Source organism: Xyrauchen texanus, chromosome 32 (assembly GCF_025860055.1).
Source record: "Xyrauchen texanus isolate HMW12.3.18 chromosome 32, RBS_HiC_50CHRs, whole genome shotgun sequence".
NCBI lineage: Eukaryota > Metazoa > Chordata > Actinopteri > Cypriniformes > Catostomidae > Xyrauchen > Xyrauchen texanus.
This window is the reverse complement of record NC_068307.1, coordinates 16043834-16070843: the sequence shown is the minus strand read 5'-3', so window position 1 is coordinate 16070843 and position 27010 is coordinate 16043834. Positions and strand designations below refer to the sequence as shown.

Here is a 27010-nt window from a genome sequence, read left to right as displayed (position 1 = left end):
CACAGCGAGCCACGTGATAACCATGTCCTCTGCCACCTGGAGGGCCTAGTAAGTAGTGGGAATTGGGCAAGCCAAAATGGGGAGAAAATGAGGATACAGTTAAACCAACAACAGCAACAAAAACAATCAGAAAGAAAGAAAAAAGACCAATAAAGAGAGAAAACAACATCATTAGATGCTTGTAAATGTATAAATGCCAACTCATGTTTTGAACATATATTATACTACACTAAATAATATATTTAAATCATAATATAATAATATATTCTAAACACTGACAATAATATTTAATCAATTGCATTAACGATGTGCATAATGTACGACAATTCACGCTTAGAGACCTTTATTTTGAAAAGCGGATCTCCCATCTTGAGTAACCCTGTTGTGGTACTTTTCATGGTGGTGGTAATTCTGGCTGATTCATTGTCGCCGGCCTGACACACTCAGCAGGCTCTTTGTCTTTAACTTTTTCTCATTACTCAGGTAAACAAACAACGTATATTAAGCATGGATATAATGTTTAATTACATATTTTACTCTATGGCACGCTGTTTGTGTCATTATAAACTCAGTATGCTGCTGTTTAGGGATGAATGTAGCCTCTCTAGCATCATTAGCATTTCATGCAGCTGTTCAGTGAGGATGAGTAACAAGTTCTATGTTAATAACATCTAAATTGTTCTGTAATAAGTCTACACATTGTCGTTCTGATGTTTATCAGAATTGGAATCTTCATTTGACTGCGTGTAATGAACTCTATGCTAACTAGCCTAGCACATAGCTGTCTGATCTCTGGCAGTGTGTTACAAATTTCAGAGAACTGTGTCTGATCTGTGAATACCATAAAGATAGAGATACTCTTACTTCTATTCATTTTGGGGGTTGGCAGGTTGAAATGTGTCTAATTAGTTACAATTTGAGAAAAGTCCATCAATATGAGCTCAGAAATTAGTAGTCATGTATCATGAAATGACATTCGTTGAACTAACCCAACTGCAAACCCTGTGAACTAAACAATCTATGCTTGTTTATGTTTGTCACTAGCTCAGAAATGGACCGGCTCTTAAGGCTTGGAGGGGGAATGCCAGGACTCAGCCAGGTAAACTGCCACATTATTTAGATCTTGGGAGATATTTGGTGAACCAGATACATTTGTTTGTTCATGTCACAGCACCTGACCTGGAGTCATTGGATCAGGCAGAATGTGAAAGATTACAACAACACAGATATGTTTACCATACCTGCCATCAGACAAAACATGAGACATTTGGAAAAAGGAACTGGCTGAATAATAACAGACTTGGTCTGAACAATATGTTAGTATATTTGACCCTGTTGAAAGTAGGGATCAAATCCTACAATTGCTGTTCTTGAGATTTTATAAGGCAAGCAGAAGCACAGATAGGAAACTTTTTTGGGGGTAGTGCTGTTGGGGGAGGGTAGGGGGCAGTACTGTCAGAGTGTTCTCACAAGATTTGTCTCAGGGCTTGTGCGTGATGGGGAGGGAGACAATTCTCAGTTCTCTCTGCCAATTAACACCTTCAGTAACAAGCCGTCTCCCTCTAATTCACACCACACTCTGCCAATAGTCGAGAAATTGCACGTGAGGTGGGGGTGCTCATGATAAACTGCCTGCAATTATTTTCCATCTTTCTGGTTTTATTCTAATTTCCTTATTTGTGGCTGCACACGTTTAATCTTTAAAACTGCATTTAAGAATATATGATGGTATATTGATTGGCCTAACAGTGTGCCTGGAAATGCCTTGAGCGGCTTTCAGTTTCATGTTCAGTTTTCCACACATAGTAAGCTCTGATTGGCTCTTTGATATTCACACATCCATATGGCCTTGTATTGTGTGTGTGACTGGTGGTCGTTTCTTGCCCAGTAACCTTTGTAAACGTGTACATTACAATTACTTAAGGATCACAAAACCTCTAAAAACAAATTTTTCAAGGTGACTGATAGATATCACAATGGATCTCTTCATCCCTCTGTGTTTATCAAGCATCACGCTGGCATCTATCTTACACTTCTCTGAACCTTTTTTTACAATCTGAAGGGATTGTTCACCCAAAAAGGAAAATTATCTGATAATTTACTCTCCCTCATGCCATCACAGATGAATTTGACTTACTTTCTTCACCTGAACACAAACAAAGATTATTAGCAGAAATTCTCAGCTCTGTAGGTTCATACAATGCAAGTGAATGTGCCCAGAACTTTGAAGGTCCAAAAAGCATATGAAGGTATCTTCTAAGTAATCCATTTATCTCCAGTGGTTAAATCCATATCTTAAGACGCAATAACGGTAGGTTTGGGTAAGTCCTTTTTTACTATAAATTCTCCTCCCTGTCCAGTAAATATTGATCTGTTTCACACCCACACCTATCATATCGCTTTTGAAGATATAGATTTAACAAATGGGGCATATGGATTATTTTTATGCTGCCTTTATATGCTTTTTGGACCTTCAAAGTTCTGGATACCATTCACTTGCATTGTAAGGATCTACAGAGTTGAGATATTCTTTTAAAAATCTTCTTTTGAATTCAGCAGAAGAAAGTAAGTCATACACATCCGGGATGGAATGAAGCTAAATACTAGTTTATTTCAAAGATAAATTGGAAACACGGCTCGGGACAGGCCAAAAAGCATCCTAATAAAGAAATATGATGAAAAATTCATACAGTCACAAAAGTTGGCATCAGCTATACATTGTTAAAGTCATTGTTTACATGTATGTTAATGAGGAACTCAAAAGGCATTTATTTTGCAGAATGACCCAAATTAAGTTTTAGATCTCTGATGTGGATTTTGTTGTGGGGAGGATCTATTTTTTTGGGGATCTACATACATCACTTAGTATGTCAGTGTGTCACTACATGTTGATGCCACACATTATAAAGTAACAAGTAACTGTGTTTTCTGCAGGGTCCTCCCACAGATGCCCCCGCTGTGGACACAGCTGAACAGGTGTACATTTCCTCTCTCGCCCTGCTAAAGGTCAGTATTCACACAGTTACTCTTTTTTTTTTCTCTCTCATGCTATATAAAATATTAAGCATTCTATAGCAAAAGATCTATGGTAATTTATCTTTTATCTGTCTCTCTGTCTGTGTGCGTGTGTAGATGCTGAAACACGGGCGTGCTGGTGTGCCCATGGAAGTCATGGGTCTTATGTTAGGAGAGTTTGTGGACGATTACACTGTTCGCGTAATTGACGTGTTTGCCATGCCACAGTCAGGAACGGTGAGAAACTTAAACGACAATTAACATCCTGATTACTGAAGCTGTTTTCACCCATATTTCAAACTTCATCTAGTGCCATTTAAAATGTCTGGTGAGAACATTGTGCAACACAAGCTATTACACAAGTTTGCACTGCGGCAGAGAACATTGTGCATCTTTCATTTCAGAGGGGATGGTGCTTTGCAAGGACATAGAAGAAAAAAATGCAAAGATTTTATCAATGCGATGCTCCATCATGTGACCAAAAGTTGGAGGAAAAATATTTAATAATTCATGTTTGCTCTCTTGACAGGGTGTAAGTGTAGAAGCCGTGGACCCTGTTTTTCAAGCCAAGATGTTGGACATGTTAAAGCAGACAGGAAGGTGAGGGAATCTGAGCAGTGACATTCTCCTGAGCTTTTATAGAAATACACAAATTCCTTGAGAATTCAACATGTGGCTGAGCGTCATGCTATCAAGGTTTGTGTGTCTCTGTGTTATAGGCCTGAGATGGTGGTGGGCTGGTACCACAGTCACCCCGGTTTTGGCTGCTGGTTGTCGGGTGTGGACATTAACACACAGCAGAGTTTTGAGGCTCTGTCAGAACGTGCTGTTGCCGTTGTGGTCGACCCCATCCAGAGTGTCAAGGGAAAGGTAATGGTCCATGTACACGCTCATACTCAAGACACACACTTACAGATGTTACCACTCAACAGTCTTCAGACATTCAGAGAACTGTCTTGTCTCGTCTTCATTTATGCATCTTTTTTGGATCTGTGTGTATGCGAACGTGTGTTCACACTTTCTCTCAGTGTGCGGGAACTGGGATTTCTGTGATATATGTAGTTTTTTTCATGTCTATTTTCTGCTGTGCACTCTATTAGCACCCGCTGAACCATGTGACATCCCATCTCTCCCATCATTCCTAGTTAGGGGATGGGGATTGGGGACAGGTAGAAAATATGGTATACTTGGAAGAGTAAGTAGCATGTGTAGTACCTAAACCCAACTGCATGTACTGATATATTTATTAAAGGACTTTACATAAAAATAAGCTCACAATTACACACAAATATAAAAAGTTTCCCAATATAAAAATCCTAGATCTTCCCCATAACGCATAACATTAAGTTCTAGGGTTGTAAATTTAAAAATATCCGTGAGCGACAATCGTTAACGCTAATGAACGAAAGTTGATAAATGAAGCTTAGATGCTGGACTTTGCAAAAATCTTAACCAATTGCTTTTTAAATTTGCTTATAAATTAGAAGTGTTTCATTCTCATAACTTCTAAAATATAACTTGTGCACCAGTGGTTCTCAACTGTTTTTGCTTTGGGACCTAGATTTTACATTGGACATCAAGTGGCGAAACAAAATAGTAAAAAAAAAACGTAACCTGTATTTAATGTATCTTTGGTCACATTTTCTTTTATCTTTCATTATTTTGTTTATTGTTGGGGTTAGGTTAGGATTGGTATACGGCCATGTTCCAAGTGCCATTTATTTTTTTGTTGTTGATGTCAACAACATGGCTGCTGAATGGCTGTAGATGGCTCCTCATTTCTGTGCTTTGGTCAATGTAACTAGTCTTTCTAAATAATAATAATGCATTCTAGTATTTTTCTTTATAAAAAAAAATTGTAGGCTAAACACATTTAAAAACCTTAACTACAAATGTCACAGTTGTAATCATAATGGTCTAAATAATTCTACTGTATTGATTATTTAATATGAACCTAACATGTTTGTCAAAATATCACAGTTAATGTTACTTCTGTAAAATCGTGATACATTTTGTAAGGGTGATACATTTGAAAACATCTTTATTGTGGTGCATAACAGTGTTTTTCCTTTTGACAGTGATGTTTAGCCTCCATCAGTGTTATTATTGTTAACTAAAACTAAAATAAAAGCAAACTAATCCCCTTTTCGTAAAATAAAATAAAATAAAAACTGAAATTATATGAAAAAACTAAGACTAAACTAAAATACATTTTCAAACTCAAATTCAGGTTTAGTTTCGTTTTAGTTTTTGTTTTGGGCAAAGTAGGACACTTTGGGAAATGTTACTTTTCTTGGCATATTTTTTTAAAACATTTCTCCCAATTTGAAATGCCCAATTTCCACTACTTGGTAGGTCCTCGTGGTGGCGCGGTTACTCACCTCAATCCGTGTGGTGGAGGACAAGTCTCAGTTGCCTCTGCTTCTGAGATGTCAATCCACGCATCTTATCACGTGGCTCACTGTGAATGACACCGCAGAGACTCACAGCATGTGCAGGATCATGCTACTCTCCGCGATCCACGCACAACTTACCACGTGCCCCATTGAGAGCGAGAACCACTAATCGTGACCACGAGGATGCAACTCCATGTGAATCTGCCCTCCCCAGCAACCGGGCAAATTTGGTTACTTAGGAGACCTGGCTGGCGTCACTCAGCACGCCCTGGATTTGAACTCTTGACTCCAGGGGTGGTAGTCAGCATCAATGCTTGCTGAGCTACCCAGCCCCCTTATTTCTTGGCACTTTTAATTATGATCCAAACACACACAACCTGACATTATACCTTGGAATAAGGTCTTCTACCTTAGTCCAGAGCAAAAAATTAAGAAATTCTAAATACTGAGAAGTAGAATCTTTGAAGACTCTCTTTTGACCAAATCCAAGAGGACAAATGATTCTCTAGAAAAATATCTACAAAGTATTTAGTATAAATGTTTTAGATTTTGTAATCCTTTTACGTCACAAGTCATGATATAACATTTACAAACATTTCACCTCAAATTTCTGTTATTTTATTTACCATTGCTTTTCCTACTGGTGGTCATGAAGTGAGCTTTGCCACACATCCCAATATAAAAATCATCAATTTAAAACCTCAATAAGGTAAAAAAAAAAAAAAAAGAGAGATTTTGCCTGACAAGCTGTGAAAACTAAAACTAATTTGTAATGACAGATTTATATAAAATAGAAATAAAACCTAATTAAAAATCCAAAACTATAATAACTCTGGCCTCCATAGTGCTTTAAACTAGAACTTTTTCCACTGGAATTCAAATGGGTCACATTAGTTTTGTGGTCTGCTCTGCAATATCGAGGGAAGTCCTTTTGAAGTGCATGAGCTCCAGAGATACAGTAGGTTAGAGCAGAGCAGATTATTGGTGCTAGTAGTTCTATGATGGCTCGCATCACACTTGCATGAAAACCAGGCCTCATTCGAACCGTGAAAACACTGCGCTGCAGATGAGAAGTGTACTTAATGCGTATGAAGCACTGAATGAGAGGGATCATGAATTTTGCCTCTGAAAATTTTCAAGTGGAGGGAGAACCATGGCATTGTTTTTTACCTTGACCGCGACCCTATTCGAACAGACCTGGAACCCACTTTTGGATCGCTAACCCCTGTCAAACAAAGTCAAAACATAAGCATAAAACTTAGTTGGAAAGGATCACAACAAATAGACTACAACAAGCATCTTGTTTCACTCACGGACTAAATATTGAGTGAAAGTCATAATTTGTGTGAAAAAGCACACAGACATTCATAAGATTTATAAACAAATGTGGCTTTTGTCATGTTTTTTCGTGAGTCCAGAAACAATGTGACACTATATCTTGAGTTAATCTTCATGGAGTTACTTGATATTCTAAGAGGCTTAAGGGAAGTCGGCTACACCTGGGTCTTCATGTATATCGTATACATTTGTGTCACTAGTTAAATCAGCATGGCAGATGCTGATTTAGCTCTTTTCTCGTTTAATTACTATTCTTGATTCTTCGATTAAATTATTAACTGCAATTAATCGACCATTGATTAATCGTTAAAACCCTCTTGACTAAACTAAGGAAACTAATGTTTTCCATTCCAATTCTTTATATTTTATTTATCTGTCCATAGACCATCAACAATATCTGTGGACTCTAATGGTTCTGTGAACATAAATATAGAATGTACAGATACTTTTTTTTTTAAAACCCTGGATTTAAAGGAGGTACAGCACCAACACCTTCAGAGTTCCATCATATTTTGTGAACTTGAGATGGATATGAGATGGTGTAGAGTGTGGTGAGGACTTCGTGGCGTCAGCACATCTTGGTCCTCTGTCTTTCTCCTGTGCCTGATAATTCACCCTCCAAACATCCCACACCCAGATCAACACATCACGACAGACTGGCACTGCAGGATTTTACACCAGTTGGTTTAGTCAGGATTTAACAAGCCCCCTGGGTTCAGGAGGTGTTACTTTGTGTGAATGTGCGTGTGTTTGGTGTGATGTGTGATCTGTGCTCTTCTAGCACCCAGTCTGCTTCCTTCCATATTTAAAACTCTTCTGTTTTGGAGACTAAGATAGATCCCCTCAGTGTGATTTTGCTGGTGGTCATTAGATTTCTAGAAATCAAATTCAGTAAAAATAAAAGTGAGCAATATTTTGAGACAGGATTTTATATTGATTCATGTGTACAGATTAAATATCTTTATTTGGTGAGCAACCCAGATGTAAATTCTAAAATAAACTAGATTTTTACTAGAGTGGTGCTTACCTGTGCAAAAGTTGCTGCTTTGACACTAGGGTGTTCTGGGTGTTTGCTAGGGTGTTGCTTTGTGGTTACTTACTGGCCCAAGTCACAAGTGACCACTCCAAGACTGTGATATTATGGTTCCTAGATATGGATTGCTATCCCTCCTGCAATGTAAATCATTGTGCCTTAAGGGGGCAGCCATGTTAGCATCACATGACCAGCTGAATACTACTGGCTTAATCTCAGTAACCGCCCTGTTATTGGATGCTTTCATGGATTAAATGAATCCTGGTTTACTGTGCATAGCGAATTTCTACAATGTCATTGGCAACTGAAAACTACTGTTTGAATGATGCTGCATCCAGGCCACTAGGTGTCAGTGTAAGCCACTTCGACATACTTCGAAAATACTGAGTGCAACTTTAAAGTCTTTCATTTCTTTCTTTCCTTTTTTCTTTTTGGCTTTATTATTCTAAATCTTTCATTTGCTCTGAATTTGTCTCTTCCACCTTTCTCTTTATATGCCTCCATGTTGGCACTGCCTGCCTCTCTGTTCTGCTATGTGTAGGTGTGTCTACATGGCTGTGATGTGTCTGGGTGTGACTGTTGCTCTGCTCTACATACTGTTCATGTGGGCAGGCTTGACCTGTGTGTGAGCTTAGGTGTACTGTCACTGCTTATGTGATGTGACAGCCCACAGCATTAGCTATTGTTTCAAAGCCTGTCTTCTCACTGCAAACTCTCTTTATCTTGCTTTCTTCCATCTAGTCTCTTTTTATTCTTTTGGATAAGATCAGATTTTATATGCTAGTGCCCTCACAGTCTAGAAAGAGAGTGAGTTTACTTGAGTGCCTATAGAGCTTACAATGCATTAAAACTAATAATTCATGTTATAATGAATGATTAGTTGCATGAATGGCCAACACATTGATAAAAGTGTGTTATCTGATTCAACTCTTCTTTTATTCCCAGGTTGTAATTGACGCTTTTAGGCTAATAAATGCCAATATGATGGTTCTGGGTCACGAGCCGCGGCAGACAACCTCTAACCTGGGACACCTCAACAAACCCTCTATTCAGGTTATGATGTGTTTTTTTTTTGTTTTTTTTACCAGGCTCCCACCAATTTTTTTTGAAAGTCCTGAAAGAAGAGAATAATGAAAGGTTGTTTTTCTTATGCAGGCTCTGATTCATGGCCTCAACAGACATTATTACTCCATTACCATCAACTACAGGAAGAATGAATTGGAGCAGAAGGTATGGACATATGGATGGACAGAATTTAAAGATGCTTTTTGTTGTTCCCTGTACCAAGATTTTTTTTTCACATTGTGTGTTTTAGATGTTACTGAACCTCAATAAGAAAAGCTGGATGGAGGGTCTGACCCTGCAGGACTACAGTGAACACTGCAAACTGAACGAGACCATAGTCAAGGAAATGCTCGAATTGGCCAAGAACTACAATAAGGTGAGCAACCACACAGGGACAATGAATACCTTTTTATATTAAAATTAACCTATAACATGTCAATCATCAAAAGTTGTGCCAGAAAGCTTTTTTGTAGGGAGGATTTTGTTATTCATTTTAGCCTATGGCAGATTTCTTGGTGAAATATGGGGCATTTGTTTTAAATGTTATGCCTTTGTCCATTCAGGCGGTAGAGGAAGAGGATAAAATGACCCCTGAACAACTGGCTATTAAGAACGTTGGAAAACAGGTGATTAGTCCATGTTTTTTTTTTTTTTTTCTCTTTGCAGTACAGGTGGATGATCTATAGAGCATTTGGCATTCTATTGTCCTAAAGGACAACAGGTCTTTATAAATAACCAATCTACTCTCTCTTTATGCAGGATCCCAAGCGGCATTTGGAAGAACATGTGGATGTTCTTATGACATCCAATATTGTGCAGTGCCTCGCAGCAATGTTGGACACGGTTGTGTTCCAGTGATTTCTTTCTCCACATCTTTGTCTGTGCATAAGTGTTCATATTCCACAAATGTTCTGTCTTTTTAAGAAATAAACATAAAAATCCAGTATTACATTTGTCTGTCCTCCACACATGTATTCAGAGAATGCAGATTATGAACATTCTGCATTAGAAAACAACTGGCCAAACTCTAGAAATGGCAACAAGATACAGTAGATGCATGCCATTCATCTTTGTTTACTACAGCAAATGAAAGAAGATTCAACCTAAAGGAGTTGTCCTCGGTGTGCCAGGCTCTGGGGGGAAATTTCAGAGAACAACACTGTAATGCACCTTATTTAATAGGACATCACTTAAGGTCTATGCCTAAAAGTGGGCATCAGTGAAATATTTATTTGTGGAGCTCCCTAAACATGGTTGTTCAGGTCTTGGAGCTTTCACTTGATTTAATGAGTATTTTGGAGTCACACGTTTTTAAATCTGTTAGTTTTTAAATCTGTTACTACACATACAATTCAATCAGTTTCAGTCACATAGAAACATGCATACTTTTATATTTTAATTTGTTTGTGCTTGTTTGGTGTGCAAGATTGGAATTCGGTGTCAGTCTAGAAGTATAAAATTAATTAAAGTTAAAGATGCATAAAAGCCTTGATATTCATCTAAATGTATGCCAACTCGGTATGTTATTCTCAAGTATGAAGCGATGTCTGTTTCCTGTATTACGCTCAGAGTGAACGCTTAACAGCCTGGCACATGCAGCAGAGGGCATGAACACCCAGTCAAAGCAGCATGTATGAGGTGTGAACCCAGATTGAGCTCCAAGAAGTGATGCACCTGCAACAACTCCCCTCATCGTCTGCACTGGCCAAGAAAACGATGAGTGTGGACAATGATTTTACGCTCATCAAAGAACAGGGGGATAGCCGCGTCTCCACCACCCTGAAGAACGAGCCACCGCTGAAAAAACTCTTCGCAGGGCTGAGAAACCCATCAAACACTTTCTCTTCAGAGGACAAGAGTGGCGTTCAGGACTTCCTGAGGGATGACGGTGAAAGCGAGGACAGGAATTTGCCTGAATCAAGTCACGCGCGGACCGATTTCGCCTCGTCTTCTTCTATGTTCTCGTATTCAGGTCAACATGTTACGCCCGCGCTCCCGGCTTTTTCCAGTCACAACATGGCACCTCACCCGGTCATCTCTAACGGGTTGTATATGAGATACGCGTACTCGCAATCGTATGGACAAACCTTCCCAAACAGTGCCGTCTATCCGTTCCCCTCGGTGCCCGGTAAAGCTCAGGTTTATCTGTGTAACCGGGCGCTTTGGTTTAAATTTAACAGACACCAAACAGAAATGATCGTTACTAAACAAGGGCGGTAAGTTTTTTCTTTTCTTTTTTTTTTTCTTTGCCTATGCTCTAAAAACAGTTTAAACAGTTTAAAGATAATTACTATTTTTCTTAAATTGATAAAAGTTTTACATCATTACTATTAATAGTAATAAATAAAGTATAACAAAGCATCATAACCTTATTTTACAGTGCCAGTGTTGCTTGTTCATTAAGATTATCTATATTTATAACTATTAACTAGTAGACTAATTACTATAATATACTATATTAATCCATTAACTCGTGTGTGTGTGTGTGTGTGTGTGTGTGTGTGTGTGTGTGTTTTTTTTTTTTTAATTCTTATAAGAATATTCCAGGTTCAATTCAAATTAAGCTCAATCGACAGCATTTGTGGCATAATATTTCAAACGTTCATTTTGACTTGCCCCTCGTAAAAAAAAAAATAATAATAATAATATAAATCTGCGTTATGGAAGTGAATGGGGCCAAAATGTAAATGTTAAAATACTGTGTCAAAAGAATAGCCACAAGAAAAAAACAATATGCGTGTTAACCACTGATCTTTATATAGAGATATCAGTGGTGTTAACACGATTTTAGTGTGATAAAATCGCTTACTAACCTTTCCTGTGCAAAGTTATAACTTCGTTGCCATAATGTAATCAAACCCTAAAATGACTGTAAAAAACCCAGATGATTTAAACATTATTACATCTCAAATAATACATTAGTTTTAACATAATTAATGCAAGTGCTTTTATAAAATTATAAGCTACAACTTTTTGCCTTTCAACCCTCCAAAAATTGGCCCCATTCACTTCCATTGTAAGTGCCTCACTGTAATCTCGATTATATATCTTTATATATGAGGACAGCCGAATTATCAGTTGTGGTAAACTATTGTATGCCACAATGCTGTCGATTAACTTAACTCAGAATATTCCTTTAACTTCTACAATATATTCTTATTAAGGATATCATCTAATTTGAATCCACTAAAATTAAGCTTAATAATTAAAGCATAGGCTATACTGTACCAGTGTTACACAAAAATATATATGTAAGCAACTCTACAAAATAATTACACTGTAGGTAAGCCTATATGTAGTTAGTTGGTAGGCTATTAGGTCAATTTACATATATAATTACATACACAGGCTAATAGGAACACTGTAAAAGCAAGAGTGACCAAAACTTTCCAACATGATTATGGAGAGTTTTCTTTTTTTTAATCTGTTCTTTTTTTCTGCAGGCGGCTGTTCCCATTTCTGAGTGTTAGTATTGCTGGTCTTGACCCGACATGTCATTACAATGTGATTGTGGACGTGATTCTGGCGGATCCGAACCGCTGGCGGTTCCAGGGCGGAAAGTGGGTTCCGTGTGGCAAAGCGGACACTAATGTTACAGGTGAATTGTGTAATATATATATAACCGCTAATCAACACAATGGAAAACATTTACCAGCATTTGCATTGTGCAGATAAAAACAAATAAACGTTGGAATCAGAAGTGTGGTGAATGTCCTTCATCTAGACCAGTGGTTCTCAACCTTTTTTGAACAAACGCCCCCCTGACCTCTTCATGATCCTCTTAACACCCCCTAAAAAAAAACAAAAACACTTCAGAAATACTATTACAGCCAAACAATTGCAACACTGATACCTGAAGCCTGAGTTTTTGGTAAAAAAAAAAAAAACTGAAACAGAAGTTTCTTATTGTATAAACTACATGTAAAAGCCTCAAGTTGCGTAATATTGTGTTTTGAAAAAAATGCAAAAACACATGGATTGTTTGAAAGGTATTGCAAATGTATTTATAAATTCAAACAAATTCAGGCTCACACACAAATTTTTTTAAGATGAACCAATCACGTGAACAATAACGTAACTAACCTAAATGGCCAATGAAAAAGCAGCGGTCGTTCGTGCACTCAATTAGGCAATATATACTAGGCTTCAAATTTGAATAGCCTACAAACGGTCATTTGATTTCAAATGACGAACAAAGACGACAACAGCTCGGCCACCTGAACTGAACCGAAGAAAATAATTACGGTCATTAGTGTGAGCCCTGAGCACTAATTATGCGCCTAATTATGTATTCCGCGTTATGTACAGAAAAAGCCGGTGAAAGCGCGCCTTTATTTTGCGCTGAAAATTCTCCGCCTCTTAAAAGCATGTGTAACTTAGGAAGCGGCTCTCCTGGCATATCCTCCTGGTGAAGTGGCAGCAGTAATCCAAGCAAGACGAAGACATAGGCTAAGGAGAAGTGCTGAAAAGATTTTTGCGCAGGCCGCCTGTTGAGTACCTCTGAGTAACGCCCCCATTTGTGCCTGAGCGCCCCCCTCTCTGCTGCCTCGTTCACACCGCCCCCCAACACTGTCCAAACGCCCCCTAGGGGGCGGTACCGCCCCTGTTGAGAAACGCTGATCTAGACGCTTTATATCCGCAAGTAGCCAGATGCGGTCTGGAGCAAAATGATAGCTATAGTAGGCTACTCAATAATAATAATACAGTATTAATTATACATTGTTAAAATGTATGTTAATGCAATTAAATGGCTACAGTATCAAATGTTTCACTTGTTTGTTTGTGTTTGAAAGGAAACAGAGTATACATGCACCCGGATTCTCCAAACACCGGTGCGCACTGGATGCGTCAGGAAATCTCTTTCGGAAAACTGAAGCTGACAAACAACAACAGCGCTACCAGCAACTCTTCTCAGGTGAGTTCTAATTTCATTTGCTCAATATACAGGTGAAACTCGAAAAATTAGAATATCGTGCAAAAGTTCATTAATTTCAGTAATTCAACTTAAAAGGTGAAACTAATATATTATAGAGACTCATTACAAGCAAAGTAAGATATTTCAAGCCTTTCTTTGATATAATTTTGATGATTATGGCTTACAGCTTATGAAAACCCCAAATTCAGAATCTCAGAAAATTAGAATATTGTGAAAAGGTTCAGTATTGTAGGCTCAAAGTGTCACACTCTAATCAGCTAAACACCTGCAAAGGGTTCCTGAGCCTTTAAATGGTCTCTCAGTCTGGTTCAGTTGAATTCACAATCATGGGGAAGACTGCTGACCTGACAGTTGTGCAGAAAACCATCATTGACACCCTCCACAAGGAGGGAAAGCCTCAAAAGGTAATTGCAAAAGAAGTTGGATGTTCTCAAAGTGCTGTATCAAAGCACATTAATAGAAAGTTAAGTGGAAGGGAAAAGTGTGGAAGAAAAAGGTGCACAAGCAGCAGGGATGACCGTAGCCTGGAGAGGATTGTCAGGAAAAGGCCATTCAAATGTGTGGGGAGCTTCACAAGGAGTGGACTGAGGCTGGAGTTACTGCATCAAGAGCCACCACACACAGACGGGTCCTGGACATGGGCTTCAAATGTCAAACGTCTTACCTGGGCTAAAGAAAAAAAGAACTGGTCTGTTGCTCAGTGGTCCAAAGTCCTCTTTTCTGATGAGAGCAAATTTTGCATCTCATTTGGAAACCAAGGTCCAAGAGTCTGGAGGAAGAATGGAGAGGCACACAATCCAAGATGCTTGAAGTCCAGTGTGAAGTTTCCACAGTCTGTGTTGGTTTGGGGAGCCATGTCATCGGCTGGTGTTGGTCCACTGTGCTTTATTAAGTCCAGAGTCAACGCAGCCGTCTACCGGGACATTTTAGAGCACTTCATGCTTCCTTCAGCAGACAAGCTTTATGGAGATGCTGACTTCATTTTCCAGCAGGACTTGGCACCTGCCCACACTGCCAAAAGTACCAAAACCTGGTTCAATGACCATGGTATTACTGTGCTTGATTGGCCAGCAAACTCGCTTGACCTGAACCCCATAGAGAATCTATGGGGCATTGCTAAGAGAAAGATGAGAGACATGAGACCAAACAATGCAGAAGAGCTGAAGGCCGCTATTGAAGCATCTTGGTCTTCCATAACACCTCAGCAGTGCCACAGGCTGATAGCATCCATGCCACGCCGCATTGAGGCAGTAATTAATGCAAAAGGGGCCCAAACCAAGTACTGAGTACATATGCATGATTATACTTTTCAGAGGGCCGACATTTCTGTATTTAAAATCCTTTTTTTTTATTGATTTCATGTAATATTCTAATTTTCTGAGATTCTGAATTTGGGGTTTTCATAAGCTGTAAGCCATAATCATCAAAATTATATCAAAGAAAGGCTTGAAATATCTTACTTTGCTTGTAATGAGTCTCTATAATATATTAGTTTCACCTTTTAAGTTGAATTACTGAAATTAATGAACTTTTGCACGATATTCTAATTTTTCGAGTTTCACCTGTAATAATAATACAGGATAATACATTTTTGTTTGAATATGATTTTGAATAGCATTATGGAATGTATTTGAATATAAATGTGCTATATATATATATATATATATATATATACACTCACCTAAAGGTTTATTAGGAACACCATACTAATACTGTGTTTGACCCCCTTCCGCCTTCAGAACTGCCTTAATTCTACGTGGCATTGATTCAACAAGGTGCTGAAAGCATTCTTTAGAAATGTTGGCCCATATTGATAGGATAGCATCTTGCAGTTGATGGAGATTTGTAAGATGCACATCCAGGCCACGAAGCTCCCGTTCCACCACATCCCAAAGATGCTCTATTGGGTTGAGATCTGGTGACTGTGGGGGCCATTTTAGTACAGTGAACTCATTGTCATGTTCAAGAAACCAATTTGAAATGATTCGAGCTTTGTGACATGGTGCATTATCCTGCTGGAAGTAGCCATCAGAGGATGGGTACATGGTGGCCATAAAGGGATGGACATGGTCAGAAACAATGCTCAGGTAGGCCGTGGCATTTAAACGATGCCCAATTGGCACTAAGGGGCCTAAAGTGTGCCAAGAAAATATCCCCCACACCATTACACCACCACCACCAGCCTGCACAGTGGTAACAAGGCATGATGGATCCATGTTCTCATTCTGTTTACGCCAAATTCTGACTCTACCATCTGAATGTCTTCAACTTTCCAGTCTTCAACTGTCCAATTTTGGTGAGCTCTTGCAAATTGTAGCCTCTTTTTCCTATTTGTAGTGGAGATGAGTGGTATCCGGTGGGGTCTTCTGCTGTTGTAGCCCATCCGCCTCAAGGTTGTGCGTGTCGTGGCTTCACAAATGCTTTGCTGCATACCTCGGTTGTAACGAGTGGTTATTTCAGGCAAAGTTGCTCTTCTATCAGCTTGAATCAGTCGGCCCATTCTCCTCTGACCTCTAGGCATCAACAAGGCATTTTCGCCCACAGGACTGCCGCATACTGGATGTTTTTCCCTTTTCACACCATTCTTTGTAAACCCTAGAAATGGTTGTGCGTGAAAATCCCAGTAACTGAGCAGATTGTGAAATACTCAGACCGGCCCGTCTGGCACCAACAACCATGCCACGCTCAAAATTGCTTAAATCACCTTTCTTTCCCATTCTGACATTCAGTTTGGAGTTCAGGAGATTGTCTTGACCAGGACCACACCCCTAAATGCATTGAAGCAACTGCCATGTGATTGGTTGATTAGATAATTGCATTAATGAGAAATTGAACAGGTGTTCCTAATAATCCTTTAGCACACTGTATATGCTATAGCGTTATTTATTATCCTTCACCATGTTTTCGTGGACTTAAAATGTCCACTCTTGCTTCTCACAGTGGGTGAAATGCAAAAAACAAATATTATTTAGGTTGTTTTAAGAACACTATTTTTCTTTGTCCTTCGAGTTGATTGTCCTGCAGTCTCTTCACAAGTACCAGCCGAGAGTGCACGTGATCGAAATAGATGAGAATGGAGCCGAAGATACAAGTCATTCTGATCGAGTACAAACCTTTACCTTCCCAGAGACACAATTTATAGCTGTCACAGCTTACCAGAACACCCATGTAAGATCTTGTACACCATTGCCTTCATTCATATGATGTTATAGACTACAGCTAATATGAACCGATGTAGTGAAAATGTGTTTTTTTTTTCTTCAGATAATTCAGCTAAAAATTGATCACAATCCATTTGCTAAAGGATTTCGAGACAATTGTGATACGTAAGTGTATTGCAAGCAAATGAATAAATTGACAATTGTTTCTTTTGCATGTGTTCAGATCTAAATTCTAATTTTGACTTGATTACAGAAGTGTACAATATGGTTTATTTTAAATGTAATCAAGTATAGGCAAATACTCTTAGGAGTAATGTAAATGTTATAACCATTATAACAACAACAGTCTATGTCTGATTATTTTGATTTCAATTATTTGCTAATCAATTAAGTGTTCAAATTCTTCATTTCATAAATAAGAATATTTCAGCTGCATGAATTGTAACAGCAAAACATTAATTTGTTGCAACACATTTTCAGGCCATTAAATATTGTGAGATTTTTCATGTTTTACTGATTTGATCAACATTAAACGAAACATTAATCAACATTAAAAATAAAGGTGTTGGAAATGGATATCTTATTCATGCATGCAACAGCATTTGTGGCATAATGCGATTACCACAAAAAATTATTTAGACTTGTCCCTCATTCCTTTCAAAAAAGCAAAAATCTAAGTTACAGCAAGGCACATACAATGGAAGTGAATGAGGCCAATCTGTAAAAAATAAAACACTCACCGTTTCAAAAATATAGCCACAAGACGTAAACAATATGCATATTAAAATTATTTTAAAACCACTTACTAACCCTGTTAATTTAGATCCAATTTTCCAACTTTGTTGCCATGACGACATAACACTGTAAACCATAAAACAATCATAAACAATGTTTTAAACAACTGCTCAAATACTACACAAGTTTAAGCAGAAAAATTAATGCAAGTGCTTTTATAAAATTATAAACTTAAATTAAACCCTCCAAGAAATTAGCCCCATTGCTTAACTTGTATTGAACACAGAATATACCTTTTAATCTTCAAATAGTAGTTTACACTAAATATTAGAAACACTTTCCACTTCAGTGTCCATGTTACAGATAGGATAACACATTTAAACAATTACAGAATTAAAAACAGAAGCAATAACACTAACAAAGTGTTTTGAAAATCATTTTGCTCTGTAGTGTTTCTCTGTATTTACTAATATGATTACTCCGTATTATGGACACTGATTGTAAAGTGTGCCTGATATCCTCCTGGTTTTGTTTCTTTGTGTATCCAGAATTGACACCAGCTGCAACACCAAGCAACTGACCCCTACACCCGGTGACTGTCCTCGCTCTCAACTGCCGCCGGGCTCAAGGTACGCAATGGCAAGTGCATTATTCCAGGACGAGTTTGCCAAAAGTGCACTAAATCCAGTTTTACAACCCTTTCCACTAACCCTAGTACTAGTGACCGTGCAGTTCCGTTTACAAACAGCCTTGTGACCTCAACGCAAAATCAAGAGAGAACCATGACTTCCGAGCAGCACTGGTTTGTTTCTCCTCCAGCTGCTTCATCATGTGAAACTGATATTAATACAGCAGCTCTGCTCTCTTACACCATGTTGGGGGTCAAAGGTCTGCCTCTTCCTGATATTGGTGGCACTGGTGGAGTTTCGGAATACTACTCCAGCCCGCCCGGATGTTATTCCCAGGGTTCGACAGAGAACAGCAATAACATCTCAAATCAGCATGGTTGGGTCCTAGATGGAACTCCTGAAGGATTGAACCAACCAAATTATCTATCAGAGGATGATATATTATAAGATATGTTGGGAATATACAGATCGAATTTGGGGGTACCTGAGACCCTCGAAGGTCAAGATATTGTGGATTCAAAGTGGACCGAGACTCCATCTTCCATCAAATCAGTTGATTCCAGTGATTTAAAGATTTTAATAGAGGCACAATAGAAGAATACATCTCCCTTCATCACTCCTGTGTCAGAAGTTCATAATACATTGAAAACAGACATGCAGGTCTCACAGAACAATAAAAGAAAAGGAGTCAAAGAATCAGACATTATTCATTTCAACTATCAGATGACAACCTGTGTGGACTAAGTGTGCAATTAAAATGTTGTTGTAACATTTTAATGATGATTATCCAACTGTATGAACTCGATGTATTTGACAGCTTGTGCCATTATACTTTTTGTTGTTGTGTTGGTCATTTAAAAAAAAAATAATAGGCTGACATATTCTTTAGTAATTGTTCAAATCTACAACCCCAATATAATAAATCGGGATAAGTTTGTTTCTCTACAAAAATTATTTAAGTGATCACGGCAGTGTTTAATATGGATATTTAAATTATCTGACCAATCAAAACAGTACCTTGATTATGAAAAGGGTTCTTTAGATTAGATGTAAATGTCATTAAATGATGTCATTCTGCTGGTGTCAGAATGTTTAAGTTAATTGCCCAAAGAAACTGTCCAATGTTGAGTATTTTCAACGTATATTAAATTCAGACTACTTCATTTTAAAAGGCGGCTGATAATGTATTTGTTTGTCGAATTATAACGTTGCACGTTGTGAGTTTTAAAATAACTTGCGACACTGCCACCTGCCGGCGAATGCAAGATATGACATTCGAACGCGCCTATGATACGTAGGAAGCAGTGGAGGGACCCAGCCTGTGTCCTTGACCTGGAGGAAAGAGGGATTTAATTGTCAAATAAGTAACAAGCTTAAACAGACCATCAGAAATCTAACACGACATACCGCTACAGACTCTCTTAGTGCATATTACAGACAAGGGATCAAGAGAAGATTGTTTCTCTTTCAGCTGCTGTAGAACCCGAAATAACCAAAGAAGTGCCTTCATAAAGCAACCCTGCTGACCAAATCATGTTCCTGACATGTTCTGTATGTAGTACATCAAGGTAAAATCTAGAAAAACCCAATGAAAGTGATAGAACACCTAAACTTTAAAATCTCTCATAATTTACTCACCCGTATGCCATCCCAAATGAGTATGACTTTCTACAGAAGAAAACAAATGAAGACTTTTAGAAGAATTTCTCAGCTCTTTTGGTCCATACAATGCAAGTGAATGGGTGCCAAAATTTTGAAGCTCCAAAAATCACATAGATCAGCATAAAAGTAGTCCATATGACTCCAGTGGTTAAATCAACCTAAGAAATTATTTGATAGGTGTGAGTGAGAAACAGATCACCATTTTAGACCATTTTTACTATAAATTCTCATCCCAGCTTAGTCAATCTCAATTTTAACTTTCACATTCTTTTTCTTTTATTTTTGGTGATTCACATTCTTTATGCATACACCCCCTAGTGGGCATTGAGAATAATTTATGAAAATAAATATTGATCTGTTTCTCACCCACACACAGGACTGGACTGGTAAACTGGAATTACGGGCATTTTCCCAGTGGGCCGACACACTTTTGGGCCGATCAGGGGCGGAATGTCGGTGGTTCTGCCGCAAAACGTGCCGAATGTGCCGCGATAAGAAACAATGATCCCCCATGTTATGCAGAAACGGACAGCGAACACCCGGGCCGATTTCTCTTTTTTGCAGTCCAGCACTGCCCACACATATATCACTTCTGAATATATAGATTTATCCACTGGAGTCACATTGATTACGTTTTTGCTGCCTTTACGTACTTTTTGGAGTGGCAAAATGTTGGCACCCATTCACTTCATTGCATGAAACTACAGAGCTGAAATATTCTTCTAACAATCTTAATTTGTGTTATGCAGATTAAAGAAAGTCATACACATCTGGGATGGCGCAAATGATGAGTGAAGTTTCATTTTTGGGTGAACAATTTTTGTTCAGTCATTTTTAGAAAAAGTCCACAAGGTGGCGCCACAGTTTCATGCAAGACACCTGCTGGCAATTCAGTCGTTAAAGGGTAACTAAACACCTGCTCAGAGTCTGACTCCACCCACTAGAAATATTTGAAAATGCAGGAAAAGTGGGCAGACCCCGGCGGGGATAGAGGGAACGAACCGAGTGCGGGGCTGAGCGGGCATAGAGTCTAATTGACAGCTGTTGTCAGACTCTATGTTATTATTGTTGCTCACACGGTCGCAAGACGACATGTACATGAATCTGGCGTGGTGAGCTGGAACCTGCTTACGTCAACTGTCACCGCTTACGTCACGAAGTACCGCAACAGCCAATAGGAAAATTCAACTGCAGTAGCCACCGTTCAACCTGAAGAGGGCAGCACTCAGACGTTTTTACACCATATATTGTAGAATTAAAACACTTTATACACAAACGTCAAAAAAATTACTTGAATCAATGACCAGTACTAATAAAGCCCCATGCTTACAGATCATTAACTAAAAAAAGTTGGTTACCCTTTAAAGAAAAATGGTAGATGGTATTTTGTGTAGGTTTGTACAGTTCATTATGCGACTGTAAATCTAATGTCCACTGATCTCAAAAGGTAGTATAATGTGTATATATGTAGGCCTAATGTGTGTGTGTATGTATATGTGTGTGTATATATATATATATATATATATATATATATATATATATATATATATATATATATATATATATATATATATATATATATATATATATAAGCTAATTATTCTATTTAGTATATTAATTAAACCTAATTAGGGGCCAATTCGGTTTAGTACTTTAATACGCTAAATAAAAACGCTAAACACAGAGCAATGAGTACTATAACATAACGCAGGTGTCTCGAGACATGATTTTGTAAAGGAAAATTCTCTCATTTACTCATCATCATGCCAACCCAGATGCGTTTGACTTTCTTTCTTCTGCAGAACACAAATGATGATTTTTAGGAAACTCTAGTCCATACAATGCAAGTGAATGGTGGCCAGAAAATTGAAGGTCCAAAAAGCAGAAAAAGGCAGCATGAGACTCCACTATAAATCTCCCCTTTCTCTTTCACTTCCACATTGTTCTTTTAAGTTTGGTGATTCACACTATTCGTGCATACTGCCACCAACAGAGCAGGGAGGAATGTTTATTCTTAAAATGATTGATCTGTTTCTCGTCCATGCCTATTACATATATCACTTCTGAAGATGGATTAACCCACTGGAGTCATATTGATTAGGCCTACTTTTATGCTGCCTTTATATGCTTTTTGGACCTTCAAAATTCTAGTCACCATTCACTTACATTGTTTGGACTTACAGAGCTGATATATTCTAAAATCTATTTTTGTGTTCAGCAGAAGACAGTCAATCATAGACATCTGAGATGGCATGAGTATGAGTAAGAGAATTTTCAGTGAATTTTTCGGTGAATAAACGACGGTTTATGTTTCGTTTATGTTTCATGTTTACAAAGACAAACAATAAAATAAAAAAAGAAGAAGATAAAAAAGAAAGAAAACGGGGCAGACGAACGAAGAACAAGTTCGATGTGAACGGCCCCTAACACTTGTTTAAAGGAAAGTACAGTTGTTTCAGCAGCTGTTTCTTCCTGACTTGGTTTATGTTGGTGTATCATAATGTATTCCGCTTTATGTAGAATAGTCATATAAAAAAATTTACTTTAATAAATTAAGTTAATTTACATGTTACCTCCTGAAACACATTTTTTAAGTTAACTAAACATTTTACTTTGTAGAACAAAAAGTAAGTTAGTTATTTGTGGATCCGAGCGAACTCTAAACGCGTTGATTATATTCTAGTTGCCAGAACCCGGTGTTCCTTCCATCCATCCATCCATCACGTCGTCCCGGTGGTTTCTGTTTTAACTCCAGTGCTGCGGGTCGGAGCTGCGTCACGCGAGCGCAAATGACACGCACGGACGCGCGCGAGTGAAGAAAGAGTGCTCGCTCTTCTTTCAAGAAAAACAAAATCAACGCTTAAAACCGTAATTACACCGCATAACCACATCAACATACATGACACTTTATTTCCACGTTCCCAACAGCTTACATAAATCGCCAATAGAGAAACAGGGATGGATATGAAAGATCATGGAGCGCAGATGGAGCCGCTGCTTCCTGCGGTAAGAACCTGTTTCATCTTTGATGTGTGGTCCGTGAATGGAGGAACAATGGCATGAGGCTGTTAAGTGTTGCGCAAAAGCGCTGTGCAAAAAAACGTTTGGTTAAAGCTGCATTTGTTTAACAGTGCGCTTTTGGACCCATTATGGCCATCATTCACCCACCACCAATGAAAGATATCGTGCTTTAATTATTAATTTCACCCTTGATAAATTACAGACTCTCATTTACCTTGAAATTGGCTTCATGTTACATGGATACGGCATTTTTAATGAGACTGAAGGTTTAAAGTATGGGGTGGATTATACGTTTAATTAGCCACGTCGTGTAATGTTATAATGGCATAGAGTTTAGAACGGAGATGGTAGGGATGATGTGTGTTCAGCAAAAGACTATCTCTGTTTTATGGGTTGGTTGCATGCATCAAATTTCTCCTGCGTTACACATGGACTGTTTGAGGAGGCTGTCACATGTGATTCTGGTTGACATATGAGTAGAGGTGTATTGTGGCTTCTGCTAGTGGCCACAAGTGAGTGATCGAGATACAATGTGTTAATTATAATGCAGATGCAAGTGTAACAATGGCCAGCTAATAGATAGCTGTGCAATGTGTATAAACCTCACTCTCGTGACCTCAAGAGGTGCACTAGCGACTGATGCTATGGGCTGGAGCCTTTAGCCTCCTGGTTAGCGCAACCACCTCCCATGCCGGAGACACCGCTTCGAGTCCCGTACGGAGCGGGTAGAACTGGAGCGTCACAATGGTGCCGTGACCCGGATGGGAGTGAAATTTATGCCTCCTACACGCTACAAGACTTTCAAAGACGTTGGATCGTGGTACCGTTCTTATTACACAACTGTCTGTCTTGTCATGGAAGTCGTAGTGTTTTCAAATTATACGACGAATCTGCGACGGGTAAACACATTACAAAACATTTCACTATTGACGAATACCCAACGCCTCTGCCTGGACTCCAAATTACTTTTCACAACAGAGTACACGTGAGAAGTGACACGAAAACAAATGCATGATCATATGTTATGCATTTCAGAATATGATGTGTATGTTTTTAATCACCTAAAGGCATCATATATTTTATTGGTTGCAATATGAAAAAGTACCTCCTACTGAAAAATCTACCTATTTGCTTACCAGAATGTCCATGAGAATTGGCAATTTCGCTCCAACTCTTCTCTTTCTCCACCTGGTTGTGGTACAGTTCAGATGAAGCATCAAATAGCCGCTGGTGCTCGTGCCAATGTTCCACTAATTCTTTCTCCATTTCTTCAGTCCAATGAGACTTTATTGATGCTGCAGCCATGCTAGTTGATGTTCTGTTGCAGGTACATCAGGACTCCTCCCACTGAAATTTCCTGTGCCCTTTTTCTTGCTCTCTCATTGGCTGTAGGTCAACGCTGCAGTTGTATTCAGTCAACATATTTCACATTGCACGATTTGGAATCGCAGACAGGTCCAGATATTTAACATTCTAGATATCTCACTGACATTGGCGACGCGTCAGCGCTTCTCTCAAATCGCGTCTTTGATAGTTCATACATTGCGTTCGTCGCTTATGGGAGTGAGCTCCGATTTGCCTATGATTTCAGGCTGTTGTCGGTGATCTCACAAAAGCAAAAATCGGGCTTAAAATAGTATAGTGTAAACTCGGCATTAGGGGGGTGAGTGCAATGGGAGCCAGCTGATAGATAGCTATGCATAAACCTCACTCTCCTGACCTCAAGAGGTGCACTAGCGACTGACACTAGGGGCTAACGCAACTGTCTCCCATGCCGGAGATACCGGTTCGAGTCCCGTACGGAGTGGGTAGAACAGGAGCATCACAAATGCAGTATGTGTTAATTCACTACTTCACCCCTCAATCCCCTGTTACCACAGTCACCCATCTCTGGAAATGCATATTACCATTGAGTTTACTGGGTCATTGACAAATAAAGTTGTCCACTGTGAGAAAAAAATAAATCTTCATTTATTGAAATGTAATCTTTGTGTCCTGTTACATCCCTCCCCGTCTAGGATTGGGGAGGGGGTAACAAGGTAATAATGAGGATGGAAAATTTTTTTTTTTGAAAAAAAATAAAATAACTAACAGGCAGCTAAAGAGTGTCCTCTTCTGTCCCAGCTCTGTCAGAAAGATCACTCCAATATTAATTCAATCAAAGAATCATATTTATTAACAAGATAAAATATGTGTAAAGATATGTAAAGAATACATACTTTGACAGTACACCATTTTTGGACGCAGGGTAAGGTTTGGTGGACAGAAGTTTTTCAAATATTTATTATATTTTAAAACAATATTGGTTAACTGCAACATTTTTTTTTTTAAATGAATAATAATAAAAGATTATTCTGCATTACTCTGCGCCCCCTCAAACCTCTTACTATAATTACTCTCCATCCATGTGCTGAGTAAAATGAAGGACTGTATCTCACAGACAGAGCAGCAGCCATCATATTGTTGGCTTAGGGACAGAGATAGGCTCTCAGCTCCTTCCTCAGTGACAGTTTGGTCTTTGTTAGAGTTGAGAAGAGTTCACTCACATCCTGTGGATTCTGCTATCCTTGAATTCTTGAGCAAAGATACATACTTGCCTCCAAAACATATTCACAGATACACACAATCTGTTTGTGGTGCATTTCTTTTATTGTCCCTTACTTATAATGTAATTATATTCCTAAGAGTGTCCTACACTTAAAAAAACTCCATAAATAAATGTCTGCATTTATGCACTAGTTTGTAGCTAGCAGTAGTTTATTTAACACTTTTTTAATCAGCTGCTCACTCTCAAACTTTTTCATCTATTAAATGCATTCTTCAGAAAATCATACTTTTAATGAGTACAGTGTATTTGAAGACAAAAAGCAGATAATTACTTTGATTGGGTACGTCAATCACATATACTTATCTGCATCTTTTCACCATTTCTGTCATACAAGTTTGATTGAGGGATTCGGTGTATGTTTTATAGACATCTTGTTTTGTTTTTCAGCTTTTAGTTTACATTAGTTTTTTTTTATTTAGTTTTTTATCCCCTTTTCTCCCAATTTGGAATGGCCAGTTCCCATTACTTAGTAGGTCCACATGGTGGTACGGTTACTCACCTCAATCCGGGTTGTGGAGTACAAGTCTCAGTTGCCTCCACCTCTGAGACCATCAATCCGCACATTTTTCCACGTGGCTCATCATGTATGACACCACCGCAGACTCCGAATGTGGAGGCTCATGCTACTCTCTGCGATCCATGCACAACTTTCCACACACCCCACTGAGAGCGAGAACCACTAATCACAACCACGAGGAGGTTACTCCATGTGACTCTACCCTTCCTAGCAACTGGGCCAATTTGGTTGCTTAGGAGACCCGGGTGGAGTCACTCAGCACACCCTGGATTCAAACTCACGACTCCAGGGGTGGTAGTCAGCGTCAGTATTCGTTTAGTTCACATTAGTACTAACATTGTACTATAGGTGTTATAAATGGGAAATAAACTGAGAATTCCCTGTCTGCTTATGTATTGGGGTTTTGTTGTCTGCTGGCAGAGGTGAGGGACAGATTGAACCAAATGTATTTGGCAGAGGTCCAGCATTAGGTTGAATTGTCTCTGGTGCGCAGGTTGACTCCTCAGTGGCTGGTACATATATCTGTAGCTCTCTGTGTGAGCTGAACTGATGTCCGAGATCTGTGTCCCAGAGGGCCTTTTCTGACCACCGTAAGTCACTGTTCGCTCAGCTGCAGCTGGTGCCCTAAATGCTGATGGATGTGTGTAATAAAACAGATAAAAGCAGAGTGACTAAATCTGTGTTTCTCATCATTAGTCCCTTTTTGTTTGTTTTGCTAAAATGGTCAAAAATCTTTTAAAGAAAAATCGTTATCAGATTTTCAGAATCATGTCAACACCCCATGAAATCAAAAGGCAAGTACACTAAATATTTGCTGTGAAAGCCCCTCAAATAAAAATAATTCAATGAATAATGTTTAAATTATTATAAGTAGTTATATTTAAATAATAACAA

General features: G+C 38.6%; 3 protein-coding genes across 5 annotated transcripts in view; all 3 read left to right on the top strand.

Annotated features, from left to right (window-relative positions):
- Positions 1–361: 361 nt before the first annotated feature.
- psmd14 (proteasome 26S subunit, non-ATPase 14) lies at positions 362–9787 on the top strand. Its single transcript, XM_052101780.1, has 11 exons — positions 362–483; positions 1045–1099; positions 2935–3006; positions 3133–3252; positions 3545–3615; positions 3735–3885; positions 8728–8835; positions 8938–9012; positions 9098–9223; positions 9411–9473; positions 9607–9787. The coding sequence occupies exons 2-11, from the start codon at positions 1052–1054 to the stop codon at positions 9703–9705; spliced, it is 933 nt and encodes a 310-aa protein (XP_051957740.1). The 5' UTR covers positions 362–483; positions 1045–1051; the 3' UTR covers positions 9706–9787.
- Positions 9788–10515: 728 nt separating this feature from the next.
- Positions 10516–19092, top strand: tbr1a (T-box brain transcription factor 1a). The gene is given in 7 exon segments (XM_052101127.1): positions 10516–11063; positions 12291–12445; positions 13641–13762; positions 16793–16951; positions 17048–17109; positions 18228–18352; positions 18355–19092. Coding segments are annotated over 7 exon segments (1719 nt in total). The 3' UTR covers positions 18903–19092.
- Positions 19093–22756: 3664 nt separating this feature from the next.
- The window catches only part of LOC127625828 (sodium-driven chloride bicarbonate exchanger-like), a 61755-nt gene continuing 57501 nt past the window's right edge, over positions 22757–27010 (top strand). For all 3 annotated transcript variants that reach the window (XM_052101223.1, XM_052101222.1, XM_052101226.1), the window contains exon 1: positions 22757–22976. In XM_052101223.1, coding sequence (XP_051957183.1) covers positions 22929–22976 — 48 coding nt within the window. In that variant the 5' untranslated portion in view covers positions 22757–22928. The remainder of the gene's footprint in view (positions 22977–27010) is intronic.